Source organism: Sorex fumeus, unplaced genomic scaffold (genome assembly GCF_029834395.1).
Source record: "Sorex fumeus unplaced genomic scaffold, SorFum_2.1 ptg000006l, whole genome shotgun sequence".
NCBI lineage: Eukaryota > Metazoa > Chordata > Mammalia > Eulipotyphla > Soricidae > Sorex > Sorex fumeus.
In genome coordinates, this window is record NW_026606063.1 from 12,514,426 (window position 1) to 12,540,808 (window position 26,383).

Genomic DNA, 26,383 nt, shown 5'->3' on the forward strand with positions numbered 1-26,383 from the left:
GTGTCTATCTCTGGATATGTGTAGAAGTTATCAGTGGTCTGCCCTGACAGCAGGGAAAGACCCTGGGATCATCTTTGCCAAATCGAAGCCTAATCAAAGCTGGTGTGCTCTGTGCCCACCCTGGACCCTTTACCCTAGCAAAGCCCAGAGATCCAGCTGTACTACGAGGTGCAGCCATTTCGAAGACCTTTGGATTCCTGGAGGATTTTTCCTTCACTGCAGTATGTCTGGAGTCTTGCAGTTTTTCTCTTCTGTTTTCACAGGCTTACTGGGGCTCCTCCAAGTTCTCCTCCCGTCTACACCTGACCTCACTGCCAGGCTGGGATGTTATTCTAGTAACTGGTTTCTGGAACATTCAGCCCGGCAGCTGGTCAGCCTTACGGGGAATGCAGAACTTTCACAAGGTCTCTGCTTGGCCTCGGTTACAGGGATGTGCGGTTTCCTCTGTGAAGTCTGCGGCATCATATTTCTTTTGACTGTCCCCAGAAGAGCCTGGTGTGGAACAAGTGCTTGATGGAGGCTCCCTCACTACTGCAGAGAAGTTTTGCCTGACCCTACTCTGGACAACTGATGGCCTGTCTGTTGCTGCAGATGCCTACTTTTGAAACTTATGAATTAATTATATGATCATAAAATTTTTACATATGGAAATGAAATAGTAAAAAAAAAATCTATCTAAAAAAATCCTATCCCCAAGAGATTGATAATTTTTTTTTTTTTTTTTTGCCTCTTGGGTCACACCCGGCCATGCTCAGGGGTTTCTCCTGGCTCTGCACTCAGGAATCACTCCTGGCAGTGCTTGGGGGACCATATGGGATGCTGGGAATTGAACCTGGGTCAGCTATGTGCAAGGTAAATGCCCTACCCGCTGTGCTATCGCTCCAGCCCTGAGGTTGGTAACATTTTGAGGGGAGGTTTTTGTTGTTGTTGAGACTCTTCCTATGAATATACAAGCATCCCTAATTTCTATAGTAAAAGTAAAGGTAAAGTAAAGGCCCTCCCGTTGATCATCGATTTGCTCGAGCGGGCCCAGTAACGTCTCCATTGGAGACTTTGTTGTTACTGTGTTTGGCATATCGAATACATCACGGGGAGCTTGCCAGGCTCTGCCGTGGGGGCAAGATACTCTTGGTAGCTTGCTGGGCTCTCCGAGAGGGGCGGAGGAATCGAATTTCTATATCTGCTAATAATTGTTCTTCTTCTACAAGTTTTCCTCATGTGCTGTACACAAAATTAACTTCAAAGTCGACTCTTGGAGAAGAGTCTTACAGTTTCCCCAAGCTCCAACACTGAGTTGCGCAGAGAGATGAGATCTAATGCCTGGCCATCAAGTGCAACAAAATAAATCACAGGGATTTTCTCTCCAAACAGCATACTGCCCACCCTTTGAGGACCACCATGGGGCCCCAGAGGTACAAGACTAAATAGGAAACAAAAATGACCACATATGTGTCAGTCATTGGGCAAAGTTCTAGGATGAAAACACAGATTATTATTATTATTAATTTTTTTTTGGTGGGGGGAATTGTTTGGGTCAAACCAGGCAGTGCTCAGGGCTTACTCCTGACTCGGTGTTCAGGGGACAATATAAGGATCCAGGGACTGAATAGGAATCAGCCAGATGCAAGATAAACAACTAAACCTCCTCTACTATCTCTCTGGCTCAAATCTTAATAATATCAAAGTCTCTAAAAGCCCACACTGTTACAGTATAGAGCAAACATCAGGCAGAGCAAATCTTTGGCAGGGCAGCAGGGCTGGCTGGCATGGGTAAGTTTTCCTGGGCAGAGGGCATGACACACCTGAGTCAAGTCTAGCAAGGCACACAACAGGAACTTATGGGGTCCTGGGGGTGGAAGAAACATTCGAACTAGCTGAGAGGTTAAGCAGACCGTGTTACTGAGATCCCTGTTCACCTGGAGCCGACTCGAAAGGCCAGGGCCGAGGATGTGAGGCGAGAGGAGAAAGGAGCACTGGGCGGGCCCTGGGGCCTCTGCACCCGCTGTCACCGCTGCTCCTGCCACATCCTGGCCTTACAGGCCGGGCACTGGCCTTCAGTCATCGCTCCAGTTCCTGGAGGTAAGGGTCTGTTCCTGAGAAGGAGCCACAAGCAGGGAAAATCCAGGGGGCATTATTTTACTTTAAAAAATTGTCTCCCCCCACCTCCCAAACTTGCATTAAAGGAATAAATTTAGCAGGTTTAGTTTTTAAAATGTTTCAGTGCTACAGTATTTGGGGGGTGGACTGATAGAGCAGGGGGTAGGGCATTTGCCTTGCACGTGGCCAACCTGGGGTTCAATCCCCGGCACCCCGTATCGTTCCCTAAGCCCACCAAGAGTGATTCCTGAGCACTGCCAGTGTGGCCTTAGAACCAAAACCAAAACCAAAAGTAACATTTAATATAATGGAGGAACACTCAGATGGAGAAGTTCTAAACACAGCAGGGTTACAGTAAAGGGAAGCTCTGAAGAGAGATTTGGGTTAAAAGCAGACATCTGTGATTTACAGGAACAAATACTATCATTTGGTTTCTATTTTTTTTTCTTAAACTACAATCATCTTTTCTTGTAAAGAGTATTGAGATTTCCTTTGGGGAGTTACTTCTTCGTCATTAAATAAAGTATTGTGGATTTTTCAATCAGACCATTGGGAGACTCTCTCTCAAAATGGGAACCTTGAGGAAAATTACATAAAATGCAACCTTGGCTGGAATACACTCATTCTAACAGCAGGACACTTGACTGTCCAGATGGTTCTTTCTCAGAGACCTTTCATACAGTTTCTGCTTTCTAGTTCCTCTGAGATGCCTTAATTTCATCTTATTTCCAAGCATCACTCTGAGATAGCCAAAGGACATCCCAATAAATTTTTGCTTTAGTCAGAATCATGTCTGCAACTTGAAATCAGAGAACCCAAATAGGTACTGTAGACTCTCTCTCTCTCTCTCTCTCTCTCTCTCTCTCTCTCTCTCTCTCTCACACACACACACACACACACACACACACACATGTGTAAACAAACACGTAAGTATATCATGCAGGTACAGATGTAAGTGAATATGTACAGAATCAAAGAAAAGAAAAAAGAGCGGAGGCTGGAAGCCTGGGGGGCGCTATCTCCTAAGAAGCAGGTAAGGTAAACAAAGGCTAAGAAGAAGCTAGAAAGCCAAGCTCTAGCCAAGAAGGTTAGATCGGTGGTGTCTGGGACACACAGCAGTGCAGCACATGGCAGAGAGCCGGCGAGGAGGCGAGAAGGCCTCAGTGCACGTGCAAGAAAGAGGGAGTCCTCCAAACTTTTTCTGGAGAGAAGCGTCGGAGTCAGATGATGCAGGGTTCCGAAGGGCAGGCAGAGGAGCTGGACAGCAAAGAGCAAGAGATAAAGAAGAGCTTTTTATAAAGCGCCTTGGTGCTGGAGAGAGAGCGCACAGCGGGTAGGGCACTTAAATTATCTCCAGTGGCTTCCATTTTTAATTCATGCTAGCCATATTTATATTTAAGAGGTGAGAAGTAAACAGAAAACCGTGTGGTGGGTGTTTGGTCAGTTTTCAGTTATGCGATTTTTTTTTTCTCCAATTTGAGCACATTCCTCCAGACGAGTGCTATGAAACAGAAGTTTCTTTAATGATGGAAATATTCTACATCTCTGTTGTCTAGCCCAGAAACCCCTAACCACAAGTGGGCCCTGGCGGGTGAGACCACAGAACTAATCTTTAAGTTTATTTAATTTGGCTTTAAATAGCCACGTGTGGCTTGTCACTTACTGAATAGGGCCACTCTGGACTGCAACCTGGAAAATCCAATCGACTATCTCATGGAGGCGTTTCTACCGCGACTTTTCTTAGCTGCCAAGGAGGGCTAAATGCCTGAGAGCTGAAGGCAACAAAAACAGAATAGGAGTGTGTGGGTGTGGGGATGTGGGGGGTGAAGATGGCGTGGAGACTTAGAAGAAGGGATGGAAAAGGTTACAAAAGCAACCTGGAAATCTATGAAAGCTAAGGGTTTTTTTTGTGGGGGGGAGGGGGGAGGCTGGGCCATACTGGTAGTGTTCAGAGTTTGTTGATGGTTCTGTGCTCAGGGATCTTTCCTGCTGGTGCCAGAGAAACCCTATGTAGTACTGGGGATCACGATCCTCTGAGAAAGAAAAAGTGCCTTAACCCTGGACAATCTCCTTTCTGGAGACAAAAACCCCTGGCTCCAAAAGTAAGAAATTCTGTTTTCAGGCTCTGCTTCAATAATCGTGGCTCATAAGTCAAATGTTATTCGAGTTCCCTGAGATCAAGAATCTAAATATACTCCTAAGTTTTTCGGAATTTTAATTTGATGTGATTTCTTACATTTCAAAATAATTGCCTAATATCTTAATTTTTTAAAATGCTGTGTTAGTTTTAATTTGATTCACAGTGCTTTTCAAGGTAATGATTTCATCAGCTTCAAAAAACAACTTTATTTTCTACTTTTGTTTTTGGGTCACACTCAGTGGTACTGAGGGCTTACTCCTAGTTCTGTGCTCAGGGATCACTCCCGGTGGGGCTCAGGGACCATATGGGTGAGGAGGATCAAACCTGGGCTGGCTGCATGCAAGGCACATACCCCACCTGCTGTTGCTTCTCCTTTTTTGGTTGTTTTTGGGCCACACTCAGGAATGCTCAGGGGCTACTCCTGGCTCTGCACTCAGGAGTCACTCCTGGTGGTTCTCAGGGAATCCTACGGTATATCAGAGATTGAACCTGGGTCATGTGCGGAGCAAATATCTTACTCGCTGTACTATTATTGCTCTGGCCCCTTTATTTTTATTTTACAGTATTTTTGAGATGTCTTGTGGTTATTGTTCATTTTAAAGTGTTTTGCCTTACAAAAATTTTTTATTTTATTGTAGTTTAGAGAGGTATAAAAGTATTATACTTTATGGTTATCGATACACAAAATTCCTCCACTCCACCACCACCAAAGAGCTCACGACCCTCCACCACTTTCCTATGTCTCCTCTAGTCTGCTCCTCCCCACCGCGACCCCCTTCCTTATCATTTGAAAAATTGGTTCTGTACTCCAATGTCCAGGGTTTGCCCCTGATCACAACTGTCTATGGTCTTATTCTGACTCTCAGATTCCACAGATGAATGAGATCATCCCGTATTTGTCCTTCTCCCTCCAGCTTATTTCACTTAACATTATATTCCCCAATTCCATCCGTGTTGCAGCAAGCTGCATGGTTCCATCTTTCCTTACAACCGCTCAGAACTTCACTGTGCATACACACCACAGCTTCTTTATCCATGCACCTATGTTGGGTTCTTTCCACATCCCAGCTCCTGTATTAAGTGCTGTCACGAGCAAGGGTGTGCATATATTCTTCTGAGTTGATGTTTTTGTACTTTGGTTGGGGTAGATGTTGAAGTAGTATTGCTGGGTTATATGGGAGTTCTAGTCTTAAACTGTACAGAAGTCTCCATACTGCTTTGCAGAGACTGAACTTAGGTGATATTCCCACCAACAGTGAAAGAGGTTCCTCTCTTACCACATCACCACCAACACTGGGTGCTTCCAATCAATTTTTTTTTAAACCCCCTTCCTCCTTCCTTAATCTTTTTGATGTCTGTTACTCTCACTGGTGCGAGAAGATAAATCATTGTTTTGATTTGTATTTCAGTCACAAACAATGATTATTTTTCATATGCCTACTAGCCATCTGTATGTCTTTGAGCAAGTGTCTGTTTGAAGGGCTTTGACCTTTTTGCAAACGCTGTGTGAATTCAAGTTGTAATGATCTCTGTCTCAGTTGTGTTGTATTCAGGGTGGATAATCTGTTTGCTCTCAGTATTGATCAGTGTGCTTTCTGAAGATGTGTGCTGAATGTAGGATTGAAATGATGACCATTTTCCAACACAAGCCAAAACTCAAAGCTCTCTCTCTCTCGCTAAACCTCTCTCTATATGCCTTATACAACTGCAACATCTCAAATGACATTATGTCTAGAAAATACATTTACTAAACAACAAAGTGAAAGAGGATATAAGGTTCTTAGGCTAGTTTTAAAGACGGGGCATAAATAAGGCAGACAGAACCCTCGCTTAAAGGAAAAAAAACACTATAAGATATGAAAAACCTAGTCCACAAATTCTTGCAGTGCGGAGAGTTAGTCTGGGGCTGGACGAAGGTCAGGTAGGGCCAGAATGTAATGGGATGGTGAAGGTGGCAAGCAGGGAGAAGAGATGGAGAAGAAGCAGAAAATGAGCTGAAAAATGGTCCTTTCTAAAGATTAGTTTATATTCAAATATTGCAAAATATAGCAAAGGTGAGTTTTATAATGAACAGCTATATATCCACTGCTTAGATTCTACCACTAACATTTTTACTGTATTTGTTAGCACACTGCTCTCAAAATGTGTCACACAATCCTTTGAGTCTGCTGTAAAAGTATGATACAAAAGAGTTCATTACAAGTATAGCTTCCTTTCTCCCAATTATATGTGTGTGCCTTCCCTGAGTGGTGTTTCTCCCCAATTTTAATGGACAGTGTCTTGTATATTACACAAATATCTGCTTGTTCCCTTGGTAAGAAAACTTAAAACCAATATTCTAAAGCAGAGGATGCCAAGCATATTTCTTTGGTCTGCTGCACCCCCCCCCCCCCTTTCTTTTCCAGAAAATAAAGATCACTCAGCTGCCCCCTAGAAATCTACTTTTTCAAGCAAATAACTAGAAAACTCCACCAAACTGCACCAGAAGTTGCTACTACCCCCTTGAATCTTTCAACATCCCTTTGCCCCACAAGGGACAGTAGCACCCACTAAGGGAAACACTTCTCTAAAGCAACCAAGCGCTTTGCTAAAATGAAGGGAAATAAAGAATTTAAATCTTGTGGAGGCAGTTTTTAAAAAGAATCAATAATATTTAGCAGTCTGTTGATGGTCTAGGAATAGAGTACTGGAAGAAGTGAAAGTAAAAAATTACATATTTGGGTGTCATCCCTGTGAAATGGAAGCTGAAACAAGGAGAAGATAGGTTGTTTCTGGGTTAGAAAAGCAAAAACTCAATAGAGAATGTTCTCCCACTAGCAGTGCTAGTGACAGGAATTATGGTCTATAAAAAAAAAAAAAGGAGATAAGGTAATAAGAAAAAACTGTGTTGAAGAAGTGAAAAAATAAAGAGGCTTATACAATTTAAATTGTTAGGATTACTTCTCCAGAAAGGAAAGGCCTTGAGGCAGGCCAAGGAAAGACTATTTTACAGACAAACACAAGTATAGCAATATAAACATATATGTATATAACAAAAAGTATATGCTAAGTGTCTATACTAAATATAATTAGCCTAGGGACTGAAAGTCATACACTGTGGGAATGGCACATAAGTGAACATATATGTGATTTTGAAACATTCACACATGAAAGCCTTAAAGGTGATGAAACTGCATAGAACTGTAACATCTGAGTTGAGAAGAGAATAGACTGTATAGGAAACACTGGTGAAAATTACACAGAATAGTTCAAGTTTAAGGTGCCTGCATTCTATAATGCCCAAAAGAGGGGGGAAGGAGAGCAAGAGAGTGAGAGCAAGAGTGAGAGCGAGAGAGTGAGAGAGGGGGCGGGGGGGAGGGAGGGAGAGAGAGAGTGCCTGGCATAGACACACACTGAGTGTGTGTGGGTGGGGAGTAAGAGATGGGGGGAGGAAAACTGGGGAACTATACACTGATGAAGGGATGGGTGTTGGAGCATTGTATATCTGAAACCCAATCACGAACAACTTTGTAATTGTGTATCTCACAGTGATTTAATAAAAAAATTAAAAATAAAAAAGAGGTCTGTGTTCTAGGCCCATGAATATGGCTCCGTAGTAGTGTCTGCCTTGCGTATGTGAGGCCCTCGGTTTGATCCCTGGCATCATGAGATGTAAAGATTTTACATAAAGTGTAAGTGTTTATTTTAAAAAGATGCTTGACAAAATAGTTCTCTTACTATGTTTACATAAACAATTAAAGTACTTACTTCAATATAACGGGACCATACTTGACTCAAAAGTGGAATTCTACGGAGATATAGCTGGTAAAGGCTAGCAAAAGAATTCCAGTGCTTATGTTCCCAACTAGACCTCAACACCACAGAAATAAATGGCAAAGATAGTATTGGCTTCAGTTGTCCAACTATTTTGAAATGCCTTTATAAACTTCCCATGTTCATTATTCACGTTTAATTCTACAAAGGTCAAGTTCTCTAATAATTATTCGAAGTTCTTTAAAACTTTACTTTGTTTTTATACTTGATTTGTTTTGGGGAGGACGGTGAATGGTAGTGTGATAGAGATGATGGGAACTGAGCCACAGGCCCTGCACATGCGAAGTATGCATTCTACCATCAAGTACATTCCTAGTCCCTTACTTTGTAATTCACAGACTGGGTGTAAGACATACAACAAATTGAAGGAAAAAAATGAAATTTGCCGGAATAAATGTTTCGATCACGCTTTCTTAGTCGATGAGAATAGCTACCTCCAAAAGAAGAGGCCCCAAGGATTCCTTTTCTATCACTCCTTGGCTACTTGAAGAGATGTCTGATTTCTGTACTTCATCGTCAGTTGTTGATTTCTCTGTGAAAGAAAGAGGGTGTATTTCCATAAAGCTTATCAAGATGCAAATTCACCTGATTTCTGATTAAAAATAATTTATCTAGGCACTTTATATTAAATCTTAATTATACTCATCTTGTGGAAGAGTAAACTGAAGGTCACCAAAGTTAACCAATGTGCCCCGCATTAAATAAATATTATGTAGCTGCAAAAGGATATGAATTCTGACCTACGAGGTAGGTCCAGTGTCCTAAGGAAAATAGAAACCAATATAAACATATAACTGTTTGGGGCCTGAGCAGTAGTACAGCAGACGGCGCTTACCTTATACACAGACAACTGGGCTCAATCCCAGGCACCCCAGACCACCAACACCACCAGGAGTGACATCCCGCCCCCCCCCCCCCCGCCCCATCTCCAGTGCAGAGCCAGGAGGAACCCTGAGCACCGCTGGGTGTGGCCAAAAAAGCAACAAACACTTAAACAAAAAAACCCTTTAAAAACTGTACAAAGTGTTGAAGAAATGGATAAAATGTAAGCATTTTTCTTTTTTCTGATTTAGTTCTAGATGAAGAGACAAGAAGCTATGACCCCGCCTCCTGTGAACCTGCATGAACCGTTCACATTCATGTCATGATAATCCAATTGATAAAACTGTAGGTAGTAAATGATTAGGGATTCTTTTGTCAGAGATTCTGAAAAATCCATCCATCATCTTGAAGCATCAGCATACTTCAACAAAAGTTTTCAGTCAAACTAGTTAGTTTTCCCAAAACCAAATATGGTAGTACTGAATAGAGACTCACTTTTAACTTTAAAATATGAAATACTCCAGGGGCTGGAGAGACGGTTCAAAGGGCTAAGCATGTGCTTTGCATGCTGGAGGTCTGGGGTTCATCCCTGACACCACATGACATCCTGAGCACCACCAAGAAGCAAGCCCCTAGCACCAGTGGGTAGAACTCCACAATCATACACACAAACAAAAATTAACATGAGATATTTCAAATAATCTCTCTAAAGGAAAAAATGACACAGCATAGATACACACAGAAAAAAATCATTTCTCGGGGCTATTAATTGTATTTAGCCCTTTCCTTCAGTTTTTTTTTTCTTGTTTGTTTTGTTCATACCCAGCAGTGCTCAGGGGTCACTCCTGGTGGTGTCTGGGGTACCAATGAGGTACAGGGGATTGAACTGGGGTCAGCCGCATACAAGTGCCTTCAATCTTGTATTATCACTCCGATCCCTTAGTTTAAAATAAGATGTCGTAAAGAGCAGAAATTCTGCTACCAATTCTATTAAGAAATAACTAGTATTTTGGGTATGTAATTATACTTTAGCAATACATTTGATTTTACAAGCAACACATTATTGTGTTTACATAAATGTACAGACTTTCTCAAATTACTTTTTCTACCCAACTTATTCTGAGATTTAATGACATAAAATCACAGTTTTGGTTCATTCATTTGAGCTGCTGTACAGTATTACATACATAACAAGCAACCCACAGTTTCTAGTCCCTCTTGAGAGAGACCTTTGACTACTACAGAAAGTGTGGTAATAAATTACTTCCAATATCTCCTCTTTTGTACACATGTGACAGTTTCCTTAGGACAAACAATCAAAGTGAAATGCTGGATTACAGAATGTGTTTATTTTATATTTGTTTTTGGGCCACAACAAACAGTGCTAGGGGGAGTGTCTTGCACACTGTTCTATTTCTCTGGCCCCAGAATGTGTTCATTTTCAGCTGGAGTGGTAGTACAGCAGGTAGGACTCTTGCCTGGCATCTGGCCAGCCCTTTTCAATCCCTGCATCCCATTTGGTCCCCTGAGAACCACCAGGAATAATTCCTGGGTGCAAAGCCAGGAATAACCCCTGAGCATTGCTCGGTGTAGCCTAAAAACAAAAAAAAAATAATGTGTTTATTTTCTATTTTCAAGATTACTAAGTATTAATAATATGATCTCAAGGCGGCTGTACCGTTAGTCGCAATAAGGAGTTTAGTTTTTTCCGCATCCTTGCTGACGTGTAAGAGCATCACAGGTTTTAATTTTTGCAAATCTGGTTAAGTATAAAATGTTCTCTCATACAGTACTTACAATAACAAGGCCTTTATGATATAACCCATATAACATTTCAACGCCTTACAAAAGAAACTCCATGTGCTCTAGCACTTTCTCAACAGTGTCAAGAGCTGGGCAACTATCAATCACACTTTCTGTATGATCTGACTGTTCTAAATACTTGACATAAATGGAGCCATACAACTTGTGGGCCTGTGTGACTGGCTTCTTTGCTCAGCATAAGATTTTCAAGGTTTATTCATTTATAACTATCTTATTTGGCTATGGATTGTGCAGTTATGCATATCCATGTACAAGTTTTTGTGTGCAAAAGTGTTTTTCTGGGATTGGAGCAATAGAGTGAGTAGGGCTTTTGACGTGCATGTAGCCTACAGGGGTTCAGTCCCTAGCAGCACCCCACAAGGTTCCCAAGCCCCGCCAGGAGTGATTCCCGAGCACTGAGTCAAGAGTAAGCTCTGAGCACCACTGATTGTGGCCCCAAAACAACCCCCCCCCAAAATAAGTTTTTCTTTCTCTTGGGCATATATCCAAGAGTAGAATTACTGGGTCATAGGCTTCCTTTATGTTTATCTCTTGACGAATTATAAATTGTTTTCCAAAGGGGCTACATAAATTTACATGCTACCAGCAATGTGCAAAGATTTCAATTTCTTTCATCTCACTAGCATTTGTTGTTATCTTTTTGATTATAGTCATCCCGGGAGGGTATAATGAGTAAAGACAGTGATTTGATTTACATTTTTCTGATGGCTAATGATATTGAACATATTTTTCCTTCTGCTTATGGACCATTTATTTGTCTTCTTCAGAGAAATGTCTATTCAGGGCTTTTGCCAGTGTTTTAATTGAGTTTTTTATTCGAGGGGGTGAGTTAGGGTCCCCCAAGCAGTATTTGGGGGGCGTAGGAGCCACGTCTAGTGATTCTTGGCCAACCATGACTGTGGTTCAATGACAGTCCTGAGGATGTGGTGTTACTCGACCCTCACCACCCTGGTGGGGCATGGTCCCTTGAGTGCTGCCGGGAGTACCAATTTCTCCCTTAATTCTAAAATGTACTTCTATCATTGTCTTTTGTGTTTATAATATTAAGACAGCTTTTGCTCGATTTGCTCGAGCGGGCCCAGTAACATCTCCATTAGAGACTTTGTTGTTACTGTGTCTGGCATATCGAATACTCTCGGTAGCTTGCCGGGCTCTCCGAGAGGGGCGGAGGAATCGAACTCGGGTCGGCCATGTTGGCCGCTTGTAAGGCGAACGCCCTACCGCTGTGCTATCGCTCCAACCTAAGACAGCTTAGGTTGGTTTATTTTTGTTTTTTGGGTTACACCTGGTGGTGCTCAGGGGATACTCCCAGCAGTGATCAGGAGACCATGTAGTGCTGAAGAGTGAAATCAAATCTCCTGTATGCAAAGAATGCAGCCCTTCAAAGAATCTCCCTGGCTCGAGAATTTTGTCTTCTAAAACAAGTTCCAAAAAAATATAAAATGTAAAGTCCCAAATATTAAATATACATGTATGAAAAGTAAAGCATCTGATAATATAAGCAAATCTAAGGCAGGAGTAGCTGTGACATTTATTTCTGTTTAAAGGCATGTGATCAAAGTGACATATAATTTCTGTATCTTGTCCTTAGAAAGAAAGAAATCAGGCTTTCCAATTTTCTTCCTTCCCTTTGTGTTAGCTAAGATATGGACAAGTACACTACTTCTGGCCACATGGATAATGACCACCCTCTAAGAATGGTACAACAAAGAAGGTGAAAGGAATCAAAATCTGACCATCTCTGGGCACCAATCAACTAGCCGACCCCACAGGCTAACATAGTTCATATTTCTCACTAACATGCTTTTTTGTTATATTCTGTGTGTGTCCATATTAAACAATCTTTTGACATGCTATCAGACATGGTAAGACTTTAACCTCAACCTTCAATACACACGTTTCTTTTTCCTCCATCTTTCCAGTGCTGTTATAATTTTTAGATCAATCAATCTTTACTATGTTAGTATGGCTACATAACTATAGCTCCCAAATTAGCCAAGGAATGTGTGACTTAAATGCTGTCCTCTCTCTCTGGCCCAACTGCTTTCTCACATATTTTGTGTTTTTGCTTTTCTGGCTAGTTTAGCTTATCCCTACATTCTTCTCCAGTGTGAAAATTTTTTCTTAATTTCCTCAGTTAACAGATTTATGTGTTCCATTCTTTTTCATGCACATACTCCTTCCACAGTCTTTTGTCTACCTCAAAGTGCATCCAGTGACTCCTAACTTCTTCTCCTAGGACTCTGTGCCTCATAATGACCCAAGGCAACCAGTTTCCAAGATAACTTAATAAGTTACTTTGTTTTAACAAGAAGGCACTCAGATTCACTCTCTAAAATAAATAGCATCTAAATTTGTCTTTCTCTAATAAGATAAAAATTTTAAAGTAATTTTAATAATACTAAGGTAAAAGAACTTGCAAATATCTTAGCAACAAAGCGCACAAGATTTGAAAAGAATTCCTTACCTTGTTCCATTCTCTTCATCAGCTGTATCTGATCGACTGTCTTCTTCAAAATCTTGCATTTGTCTGGTTTTACACTTAAGCTGTCAATGTCACTGATGTTGGCAGATAACAACTCAGCTAGCTCCTCTAAATATTTGTTTTCTTGCTCCCTGCGCCTCTTTTCAGTACTGTTATACAAAGAAACTCTAGTTAGTGTAGAGTAACAGATTTTGATATGCAAGAGATTTTAGATTTTACCTCAAAGAATTACTAGACTTAATCAATGCAGGCTAAGGTAAGGTTCCCAAACTTTTTTTTGACCTATCACCTCTCAGCCTTTCCAGAAAAAAAAAATCACTAAACACACTCCCTCCCATACTTTCATTAAGCAAACAAAGTGTCCCCAACTGCATCCAAGTGCCCCCACATCCTTGCACCCCCCGACACATGGGAGGAGGTGGTAATGCCCATTTTTTAAAATGGTGGTCTAATACATATGACTTGTCTACATTTATGTGGTTTACTTCTCAATATAAGTTAACTGAATTTACTTGATGGGTCCTCAAAATCTGACTTCAACATTAAGTTTTGTCTGAAACTTAAGTGCTCGTACCCACTGTAGAAAGGAAAAGTGGTCAAATGAATTAGGATAGGGACAGAGGTGATGGGAAGCCTTAAGAATTAATGGTGAGGGGGCTACTCAACAAGCAGCTTAAGCCATGATCCCAGAGACTCAGAAACAAATCTCGGAACCCAGCTGCTTTTGGCAGAAATCCCTCCAGATTTAATTATTAAGATTTCAGAATTCCACTGTGGCTGCATGACATCATATGCTATTCATAATCAGCAATAGAAAACAAATTGTCTAATGTTGCTTCTTTGGCAGATATGAGTGTTGGGGTAAAATCCCAAATAATAATGGTGGGTCTGGTGTTGAAATACTGAATATAATCAAAGTAGAGAGAGAGTAATGTGGAAATCATCTGCCATACAGGTAGGGGGAGGGTGTGGGATAAGGAGTATACTGGGGTTTTTGGTAGTGGAAAATGTACACTGGTGAAGGGACTGGTGTGTCATCATTGTATGATCGAGACTGAAACCCAAAAGCTTTGTGACTGCTCTCATGGTGATTCAATAAATAAATAGGAAAAAAGAACTAATGGTGAGGTAGCTATAAAATGACTTATGAACAGGATTAAGGAAATCACCTCAAAGTGAAGTCATTAATAAACAAGGATAGAAGATGAGAAAAGGTATGGTCAGAGGTCAGATAAAGAAAAAAACCGAAAACTGACAGGCCAGGGGCGGAAGATCACCAAAAACATTTACCTTAATGGAAAAGGTTTCCTTTATTATTCTAGGCCGTGAATGTGTCTCATTAACCCACTTTATTTTCATTCATACCGCATGCATGCTAATTAATGCCGCTAGGAGTTAATATCTCATGTATCCCTTTCCCCTTCAAGTTACCCCTTTTTTCAACAATGCTTCTATATTTATCACGTATCAAAAACGATGTACTGTGTCCTGGGGATCCATAGTGAATAAATTAGACCCAGTCCCCAATTAGTGGAAGAACAAAGAAAAGGAAACAGGTCATTACAATTCTACGTGACAAGATCACAATGCTGGTTAAGAGCACAGAGATGGCACCTAACCCTCAATGGATGTCCAAACCTATTCATAAGGAAGCCTGGCTCCTGAAAAACGAAGATTTCAAAGATGTAAAGTAAGAGTGGAAACATCACTGTTAAAGAACCTTTAAGGAGTTCAGTATGGCTGAACTACAGACTGTATACAAGGAATCAAAGGCAAAGGCTAGGTCCAGGCCAGATCACAAGACTCACAAACATGCCATGGTAAAGAACATGGCAGAGCACTTCAAAGCTCATGGACTCCCCTGTCATTGGCTAGCTATGTAACCTTTACAAGTTATTTCACACAATTTAACTTTCTAAGTATTTATTTCCTTATCTGTAAAGTAGGAATTGTTCCTTCCTGTTGTGACTATCTGATGGTTTATTAACTCAGAGGGCTGGAGTGATAGCACAGCGGGTAGGGTGTTTGCCCTGCAAGCGGCCGACATGGCCGACCCGAGTTCGATTCCTCCGCCCCTCTCAGAGAGCCTGGCAAGCTACTGAAAGTATCTCGCCCACATGGCAAAGCCTGGCAAGTTCCCCGTGATGTATTCAATATGCCAAACACAGTAACAATTGTCACAATGGAGACGTTACTGGGCCCGCTCGAGCAAATTGATGAACAACGGGAGGACAGTGACAGTGACAGTGACAGGAAGAGTGACGCTAATTACCTCCTGGCATATACTACTCATTTAATCTACCTGTTACTTATCAGTATCCTGTTTGATTATTTAATTTCAGGGGTAGAATGAGCCCAGAAAAGTTTACAAAAAAGAATGAGGGACATGAGCAGATTTGGAAGCTCCTGGGGACAGGACACAAGTCTCTCGCTCTTAACTTACATCCTTCCAGCATTGTGCACATGGTGCTGGTCGAATTGAAGCATTTAATAAGCATGTGCTGAGGAGAACAGTAGTAATAAACACGCAGAAGGCACAGCTGTCCATCAGCTTAAGACAAGCATTTTCATCTTCATTCTCCAAGAAGAGTTAAGATGATGAGAACAGAGGTGAGGTAGCAGGCGAGAAATATGAGATAGCTCAATCCACCAAACAAGTTCAGAGAAACTCCCCTGGGGTCTACTATGTGCTCTTTAGGATGAATGAGGTCACCATCTCTTTGGGGAGACAGCATATGTAACAATAAAACTAAGAAACACTGTAAGATAGTACTCATGCAGAACCCAATCGGTTCAAAGCCACAGATTTTCAGTTTGCCCTATCAAAAATACTAATTAACGCTGTGTGCCTGAAACCCTATTATAAAAGGGTTTGTAAATAAATGGTGCCTAGCTTAAAAAATTTTTTAAATACCACTTGATTAAAACTGAAGCCTATACCTATAAATCTGGTGCTTTTAAATATTTTTAAAACATACCTACAAAGACCATTATTTTTAAAGTCACTGTCACTGTCCTCCTGTTGTTCATCGATTTGCTCGAGTGGGTCCAGTAATGTCTCCATTGTGAGACTTGTTACTGTGTTTGGCATATCGAATACGTCACGGGTAGCCTGCCAGGCTTTGCCGTGTGGAAGAGATACTCTCGGTAGCTTGCCGGGCTCTCCAAGAAGGGCGGAGGAATCAAACCCAGGTTGGCCCTGTCGGCCACGTGCAAGGCAAATACCCTACCTGCTGTGCTATTGCTCCAGTACATTCTTAAAGTACCTGAGAAAAAAATTTAAAGCTTTATATTTGCAATATGATTATGTATACAAAAACCTAACAATGTATAGATAAGCCATTAAAGCAAGAAAGCGCAAGGCAATGGATAAACTGAGTCTAAGATCAATACTCCTGGGGCCAAAGAGCTAGTACAGGGGTTAATTAAGGACCTTGCCTTGAATGGAGCTGACCCCAGTTCAATCCCCTGTACTGCACACAGCCAAGGGTAAGCCCTGAGGACAGCTGGGTATGGTAACAAAACCTAGGCACCCCCACATCAAAGATGACTACTTTCAAATAGTTTTCCCATTTTATTACTCTATTATCTTTATTTAAAATCATTTTATCATCAACTTTGTTATTATTTATATATTTATTATTTTATTATCAACTGGAAGTCATTAAGTAAGTAAGTAAAGGCCCTCCCGTTGATCATCAATTTGCTCGAGCGGGCCCAGTAACGTCTCCATAGGAGACTTTGTTGTTACTGTGTCTGGCATATCGAATACTCTCGGTAGCTTGCCGGGCTCTCCGAGAGGGGCGGAGGAATCGAACTCGGGTCGGCCATGTTGGCTGCGTGCAAGGCAGACGCCCTACCCGCTGTGCGAAGGTTAGCACTCCCCTTGACAAGGAAGTCATTAATTTCTAATAAATATCCACTAGAAAATGTAACAGATATAATGGTATCATCCCTAAAAGCAATAAAAATTCTATGTTACTGGAATGTAGATGGACTATAAAACTAGAGATGGGCTACATTTTCATAGGGAAGAATGATAAATTGTGATGGGAGAACAGTGAAGAAGAAATAAAAAGTCATTGTTCTCAATGAGAAAACTTTAAAATTTAGAATCTAGATTTGAAAAATGTAAATTTTCCCAATCGACCCAGTAAAGAAAACTAAAAAACCAAAACTTGGATTTTCTCAGGGCAAAGTAAAAAAATGAGATTTTTAAATCTGTGTAGAACAGTAAAGGCCAAGAACAGGGAAAAAATAAAATACATTTGAAATATTACAAAAACAACTTCCTCCCAGTGCCTCCAGAAATGACCCCTTAGTGCGGAGCAAGAAGTAAGCTCTGAGTACCACGATGACAAAGTTCTTACCAAAAGATTAGAATGTTGTAGAGAAGCCAAGGATTCATGAAATAATCATAAAAACTACCAAAAATCTGAAAATTATGGATTAGAACTGTAAAAATACTTCTTGGACAAATACATGAATGGGGGAGATTTGAGTGAAGAGTTATAGAAGGAAGAGGAGGTTCCCTTTAGTAAGTAGTGACTAGCTGCCATCTGGAAAATACAATGGTGTCAACTAGAGGAAATTTAGAGGGAACAAGCAATATGTGTAAGGGCCCGGGGGAGGAAAAGAACTTGGTAAGATGGAAGGATTCTGGAAGGGGCCTGAGAGGCAGCTCAAAGGGCTTTGCAATTGGGAAGAAGAGCCAAAACACTCCATAGTTTCCTTAGTTCCACTTGGCACCCCACCCCCCGAAACAGTCAGGAGTAGTCCCTGAGCACCGCTGGTGCTCCTCCATCCTCCCTACACCCCCAAAAGAAGAAGACCAGAAGGAGCTGGGAACATGGCTCAAAGAGCGCTGGAGTACATGCTTTGCATGTGGGAGTTCTGGGTTTGAGCCCTGGTATGATATGGTCCCTGGAACACTGCCAGGAGCGGATCCTGGGTACCACTGGGTGTGCGTGTCTTGAAAACTCCTCCCTTCCTCACCTCCAAAAGAAGGTGGTTAATAAATCTCAAGTACAAGGCACAAAAGCCCAAAGGGCAGTGAAAATGACATCAGATTAAGAAAAGAGCAGCCCACCTTGATGCCAGTGTGTCACAGGGTGAGCCTTTCCTCTTGTGAGAGTCTGGGTTAGCAGGGTCCGATGAACTGTCCCCGAGGCCACTCATGGTGAAAAACTTCACACCTGAAGAGGAAGGACAAGAAGAAAAAAGCAAGCCTTGTGAGCAGTTCCTTGCACTAGAAGCTATCTAACTGTTATTACCCTGTCTCCCAGAGAATAGGTAAGAACAATGGTCATAGACATGTCTACAAAAGCATAGCTTCACTACTTATCATTCATACTTTTCTGTACCTATAAAATAAAATCATTTTTTTAAAATTTATTTTTTATTAGTGAAACACCATGAGGTACAGTTGTAGATTTACAAATTTTTGTGCTTGGGTTTCAGTCATACCATGATCAAATACCCATCCCTCCACCAGTGCCCATTTTCTACCACCATGGATAATATCCCTCCCCACCATCCCCCCCATCCCCCCCGCCACTGTGGCAGGGGCATTCCCTAATAAAATCATTTTTATAAACAAATGCAACATGCAAAATACAAAATAATCAACAAATTGGAGAAAATATGAAAATGCTGTTAGATTAAGTAGATAGAGTTTTTTTTTAAAATCACTTTTTTATATAAACATAAAAACTGAATACATACCTAGGAGAGAAATTTTTTATATTTCTGTGTTTCAGGTTTGTCTCTGCATAGGGTATTAAGCAACTTTTACTCATAAAGTTTGGGGTTTTATGTTGATAGGAAAAGAAATAAGTAGGTGATTAAGGTAATGAACTATAGGGATGGAGCAACAGTATAGCGAGTAAGGCATCTGCCTTACCCACAGTCCACCAGGTTTGATCCCTGGCCCATCGTATGTTCCCCCGAGACCACCAGGAGAGATCTCTGAAAGCAGAGCCAGAAGTAATCTCTGAGCACTGCCTGGTGTGGCCCGAAAATAAAAAATAAATAAAGTGATGCATTAATTTTAGATTTTGTGTTGCACTTAATAGCTCTGAATTCCATACTTCTAGTAAGTGTTGACTGTAGTCAGACAATAAAGACCAAATGTTTAGTGAGGATCTTGGTGTAGATGCCAAAGAACACAGAGTCATTCCCCTGGGTTTGCAGCCAGCGCTCCTCTCACAGGCTGTGCCAGTTAGTGACAGCACTCCAGGGCTCTCTGTGTTGTCCCTCTCAACACCGTTCTGTGAAATTCCCACTGCTCCCCAGAAACTAACTCTGGCTCCAGTCACCACTACCTTTCGGATTTTATTATTCCCAAGAAATACATAACTCTACTCTCTTTCACTGTATCTGTTTGTAAATAGGAATTTTTTGTAAAATGGAGAAACTCTTCTCAAATTCTAAAATTCAAAACCAATTACAGTACCAACTGCTGACAACCACATGTAAGATTTATTAGAGAATTGTGAGGAGCTGAAGTGATAGTACAGGGTAGGGAGTTTGTCCTGCATGTGGATGACCTGAGTTTGAGCCCCAGAACCCCATGGGCCCTCTGAGCCCACCAGGAGTAATCTCTGAGTGCAGAGCCAGGAGTAAGCCCTGAGCACTGCTGGGTGTGGCACAAACCCTCCCCCCCCCAAAAGATAATCTTGAGATCCATGAAATCTAAATGGCTTTAATATGTCCAGTAAATAAATCCTTTTCTTTGAAACTTACTCTTGTCTCTAGTTCTTTCTCAACCCCGAAGTATCATAATCGCTTTCCCTACACAAATATATAATAATTCTAGTTAGGAATTTATTCTTTCATGCAATCAAAACGGCACATTTCTGATTTTTCTATATTAGAATGGTGTTCATGAAAATTTCCAACTCCGGTGATTGTAATTTCAACATCATTTATTTCCTCTTCACTTTCATTTCTCATTTCTAATTGGTACTAAGGTTCTTTTAATTCTTTAACAAAAGATCTTTCTTGGACAAAGTCTTCTCTTATTTTCATTCTTAGGCAGTTATGGTTCTAGTTTAGAACCAAATGCTTCACTCTAGATTAATGTGAGGGTTTTTGTAACTTTTTTTTCACCTTTTCTTTGGCACTTCACTTTTAGTTCTTTTTTTGTTTTTGGGACGCATCCTGTGGTGCCGAGGGCTTACTCTTGACTCTGCTCTCAGGAATCATTCCTGGTGCCTGGGGTGCTGGGGACTGATCCCCAGTCGGCCATGTGAAAGGCAAGCAAGCATTCTACCTGCTGTATTATCTCTCCAGCACCTCATTTTACTTCGATCTGTCCTACAAATAGCAGCAAAACCATTCCTGCTCAAGTATCACTTTCAAGATGCCACTTCCCTAGTAGAGAATCAACTGTACTCCCCTACTGGAACATTACAGTTAAAAGCACAGGTCAGAAAGGTTTTGTTCAAGTCTTGACTTAAGACTTTGACTTAAGACTCACTTGCTATCTGCCTGTATCTGAGCCAAAGTACCTCACTTCCTTTTGCCTATACCCTCATCTGTGACATCTGATTACGTAGGGATAAAAATGACTTATTTACCTTTAGATTTCTTATGAGAACTGAATAGCTCCACATGAAGTACTTAATATTCACGTCAGTGGATCACCCAACTATTATTTCCTCACTGATAAATCATCATTGGCTTCCATGATCCTACCCTTCCTTCTTTCATTTAATAAAGCATTTATCAAATATCGAAGAGTGTAACATAAGTTTAGAAAATTAGAAGACAGTAAAATAGAGATTCCTGTCCTCATAAAGTTGGAGACATAAATAAAATGAAAAGAAGTTTTGAATTGTAGTAAGTCATAAAAGAGTAGGCTTCATAGAAAAAAGCAATGAAGCGAACCCAATTTAAAATTTAGGATCAGCTGGGGCCTCTCTGAAGAAGAGATGCTTATGGGCTGGAGAGATGGCAGAGCAGGAAGGTGCTTGCCTGGCATGCAGACAACTGGCTTTGATCTCTGATGCTCCATAAGGTCCTCCGAGCCCCCATCCAGCGTGATTCCTAAACTCAGAGCCAAGAGTCAGCCCTGACCATGGCTGGGTGTGGCTCAAGATAATAAATAAATAAAAGAAGTGATGCTTAAACCATGTGACAGGAAGGATGTCATTCAATATTATTTCACCAAATATCTTGAACAACTCCATCTCCTCCAGACCAGATCTCCTAAGTCTCAGTGTCATAATCCATCCCCAGTTTTCTCCACTCAGATACCATAACAGTCTTTCAAATTCCACTTTCCCAGGTGAAGTTAGCATTTCTCCTCATGTATGATTTCTCTATCTGGCACAATGGGGTCATTCTAGCCTCTTCTCTCATAACCCACACACAAATATACATACACAAAAATGTGTACATATTTATTTCCTAAACATTTTTTTTAAATCCATCCCTTCCTCACATTATCATCTAATTATCTCTTGCTGGATTACGAAAATTTGTTTCCAAGGTGGTTTTCCTGAGCCAACCTAGCAAAATACCAAAACTATACATCTGGTTATGTCAACCATTTAAAACTCTTCACTAAATCCTTACTGCCCACAGTATAACATACACATGAAATCCAAAATTTGCAAAAGTTCTTACCGCATTACAGAATGCGGTGAATGAATGACTAATGAAGTATTACAGATTACATAAACCCTAAGAAAGCGGTCTTGAAGTAAAATCCTTGGTAATACCCCATGTTCCCAGCAAAGGTTAGAAAAGTTTAAATTCGTCTCAGTGTGGGCAGCCCATCTTAATTAACAAATACTGAACTCCTACTATAGGGCAGCCTTTAGTCTCGGAACTGGGAATACAGCTGTGAATAAAATTTATAAAAATCTGTTCGCAAAGACCTTCATTCTATTTGTGCAGTGGAACAATAAATGACACAAATAACAAATTACAGAGCACATTAGAAAGCGACACGTGCTCGGGAGAGAAATGAGGTAAATTAGAAGTGTAGGCGTGTGGAGGGGCAGAGCAGTGGTTTGAAGGGAGGTCCCGGCCATTAGGTATTAGCTTCCTGAGAGGGGGGTCCCAGTGCGGGGACTGACAGAGAGGAGCGAGCGAGTACTGACTACTGACGGAGGAAAAGCACTGCAAGTCAAGGGTTTGCCCATCCTGCAGACAGCACATGCGAAGGTTCTATTGCTTGTTTTTTTCTTTTAAATCTATCCCTTCAGCCAGAGTGATGGTACAAGGCGTAGGGTACTTGCACGTGGTCCAAGCCAGGTTCAGTCCCCGGCACCACATGTGGTCCCCCATGACTTCAAGGAGTGATCCCTGAGTGCAGAGTCAGAAGTAAGCCCTGAGCACCACTGAGGCCCCCAAATCAAAACCCAAACCAAACAATCTATCCTTTCCTCACTTCATCTTCTTCTAATCTCTTACTGTACTATTAAAATTATTTGATTGATAATCTTCATTAGCCAACAGAGTAAACTACCGAAGGAAGTCTGATCATGTCAATCAATGGTTTAAAGCTCCTTATGAAATCCTTACCGTTTACCAAGGCAACATACACATAAAATACAAATTTCACATCAGTAGGAGTCTGGAGGCTGGAGCATGACAAAGCTTTTTGAAAAGAGAAACAGAGGAAGACAGTACAACAAGAACCTGGAGAGAGGGAACAGGAAAACGAGGCTGGAGAGATCATGCAAGGCTGCATAATATCAGGTCTTAAATGCCAACTGAAGGACTTTGGGTATACCGTGGACAAGCTAGGCACTAAAGGTGGGCTAGGATAGGAACAACAGAATGACAAGATCTGATTTTCACTCTGACTTCTCTGAAGGATAAGCACATCTTTTCATCTCAGTGATTTCATATCTAAGTTTCCAACTGCTAAATGGACATTTCTGGTCCCTTCAAATTCTACATGTATGAATAAAAAAAATTTTTTAAATAAACAAAAAAAACATTCTATATGTAAAAAGAGCTGGCGTGATGACAGCACAGCAGGTAGGGCGGTTTGCCTTGCACATGGCCGACCCGGGTTCAATTCCTCTGTCCCTCTCAGAGAGCCCGGCAAATTACCGAGAGTATCCCGCCTGCACGGCAGAGCCTGGCAAGCTCCCCGTGGCGTATTCGATATGCCAAAAACAGTAACAAGAAGTCTCACAATGGAGACATTACTGGTGCCCGCTTGAGCAAATTGATGAACAATGGGATGACAGTGCTACAGTGCTACATATGTAAGAAACAAGATGAACTTTTAAGTTCCAGATTTCTACTAATGATTAAATAAATGCATGAGATAAATGTTATCATACAAAGACACTTAAATGAGTAAGAGCCAAAGCTACTGTAAACATGAATCTCAAACTAAATAAACCAAGGAGGTGTTAAGGAGGTGAGTGGGAGGTGGGAAGTTTCCTCAGACAATTTCAGTGTCTACCAAAATAAGGGTCAATAACCAAAAGGCTGTAATTGTCACCAAAAATTTGCTGATAAGTTTCTAGTATTAATGGTTTTGTTTATAAAACACTGGACAGAAAACAGAATGCAAAACCTCTAGTGTGAAACCTATCAGAGCAGTTCTGTTTGTGGACTGGCTTTAAATGTGATGGAACAGTTACTGAAATAATGCTCATTAAGAAATAAAATATTGGTTTCAGGAAACCAATTTGCATATCACCGTTAAACAGAGGTAAGGTTTCTCAGTAAAAGTACCCTGTTGATTGAAAAAGGAGTTGCTGAGTTATATCCAAGCTCCTGAAATCTCTAGAGAACAGTTTTAGGAACATGAAACCACAGCTATATCTGTTCAAATGGAGTCAACTAAGCCAAATAGGTAGGACTGAAGAAATAGGTCAGTGCTTTATCTTTCAGTTGAGTTATAAATTTCCACAAAAATAATGTTACTCATCTCCCAAATTTAGCTGAGAACAAATTGATTTGAAAAAAAAAATCAGCAACAGCAAGTTAATAAACAACAGTACTAATATAATTTAAAATGCTTAGTAGGCAATTAGCATAGAGCAGCATGCAAATGAGGAGACAGGCTCTGAGAATGGATTCCCCCAAATCATAGAATCATTTAGAAAAAATGGTGATAAAGAAAGCACTTCTAGATGGGGTAAATGCCACAAAAAAAGTTTCTCATATAGGAATTCCCACACATTTAGGGTTCTCTAAAAAATAGTTTACAATATTGTCTTTTTAATTCAATAGCTACATGCAAATTAGTTATTTATTAGTAAAGTAAAATAATTATTTAGAAAAATGCAAGGAGAGTAAGAGAGGGAAGAATACACACCACAGCCAGTGGTGTGAGCAGCAGAAAATGCACTATAATTTTGTCTTTATTTCAACAACTGAAATCCTTGCATGTGAAGGAAGGAAATTGCCTTTAGTATATTCATTTCCCTTTCAAATTCTGAATAATTTTCTACTGTTTGAGTATATCATATTTTATTTACTCAGTTTTTTAAAATCTGGGGCTCTTTCTTAATATCTAATCAATATCCAATAAAGATATTGTTCTTTATCAATATGAACATTTATGTGCAAATTTTGTATAAAGGAGTTTTCCCTCAAATATAAGCTGAGAAATTGGATTATAGGATTATACTGTAACTCTCCTTAACTCTTTAGGAATCTGCCAAATATCTTTTACTGTGACTAAATCATCTTAAATTCTTGTCAGTAGGGTTCAGGAGTTTCAATTTCTCTACACCCTCATCACTAGATTGCTATCTTATGGCTTTAAAATAAAATTTCATTTCAATTACAGTCATCCTATTGGTGTGCATCTCTAAGGTTTTGTTTTATATTTCTCTGGTCTTTAATGACACTGACATCTTTTCATGTGTTGACGGGTCACTTGCAAATATTTTTGTTGATTTGTTTTGCTTTCGGGGGTCATACCCAGCAGCACGTGGGGGCCATGTGGTTTAGATCAAATCTGAGCCTCCAGCAGGCAAAGCAAGTGTCAGGTTTACTGAGTGATCTCTCTGCTCCTATACATCCTTTTTTTTTCCTTTTCGTTTGTTTGTTTTTTGCTTTTTGGGTCACACCCGGCGACGCACAGGGGTTACTCTTGGCTCTGCATTCAGGAGTTACTCCTGGCAGTGCTCAGGGGACCATATGGGATGCTGGCAATCAAACCCGGGTCAACCTCGTGCAAGGTAAATGCCCTACCCGCTGTGCTATCTCTCTCTCCAGCCCCTGAAGGTTATCTTTGTAAAAAATATCTTTTATTTTTAATAAAATCCAACTTACCTATTTTGTTTCTGCTTAATAAGCATATTACCTAGGCTGTCATAAATATAGTTTCTGAGGCTGGAGCATCAGTACACCAAGTAGAGTATTTGCCTTGCACGCTGCCGACCAAGGTTCCATCCCAGGTACCCTGAGCACTACCAGGAGTAATCTCTGAATACAGAGCCAGGAGTAAGTCTTGGCTTATTTATGTGGATGTGGCTTATTTGGTAGCCCCAATAAAAGGGATATTTTGAAACTAGTAACTCAAATATTTCCTTAAACAATCCCCAACGTTGCCTGGTTCTTCAAACACTGCTGGGAGTGATCCCTGAACCTGAATCCAGGAGTAGCCCTGGGGAAGGTTATTCACAGCCCAGAAATGAGATCCTGCTCCAACAAGCCTCTGTCATAAATGATCTATCACTATCTGAACCATTATGACCAGGAATATAAAGCAATAGCAAAGAAATGCATTTAAATCAACGAGTTCTTAAAGATAAAGGTGTCATTTTATCTCAATTTATTGATTCTATAAATTTCACATTTTAGTTTTTTATAAAAGAAAATTCTGTGCATAGTCTTCTAAACTGATTTTTCTAATAATTTTGCTAGTAATCATCAAGGACTAGGTAACTTTTAAAAGCACATAATGTTTAAAAATATATTTAATAAAATTTATTTACATCTAAAAGTTTTTATGCAGAATAACAGACAATACTTTCTTTCTTTTTGTACATTTTTTTCTACATGGAAAGATTAAGTTTGGAAAGGAGTATGCAGCAACAGCTACACTTGTTCTTGGATATATTACTCTTATTCCCTCAGCTCACAAGTTCTGGAAACAACAATATAAAAATGCCCAAATTTATAAAATGAACACTAGAAAGAAAATTAAAACTGCTGCTGTTTTAATTCAGGAAGACTCTGAGGGTCTTGGAATACTGATCTGAAGTCTATTAATT

General features: G+C 40.5%; 1 protein-coding gene across 6 annotated transcripts in view; it reads right to left on the bottom strand.

The window, feature by feature from the left end:
- Positions 1–26,383, bottom strand: part of NCOA1 (nuclear receptor coactivator 1) — a 227,458-nt gene that overhangs the window by 81,533 nt on the left and 119,542 nt on the right. For all 6 annotated transcript variants that reach the window (XM_056128705.1, XM_056128714.1, XM_056128695.1 and 3 more), the window contains exons 5-7: positions 18,271–18,376; positions 13,164–13,330; positions 8,485–8,582 (exon numbers count right to left, since the gene is read on the bottom strand). In XM_056128705.1, the coding sequence (XP_055984680.1) occupies positions 8,485–8,582; positions 13,164–13,330; positions 18,271–18,359 (354 nt within the window). In that variant the 5' untranslated portion in view covers positions 18,360–18,376. The remainder of the gene's footprint in view (positions 1–8,484; positions 8,583–13,163; positions 13,331–18,270; positions 18,377–26,383) is intronic.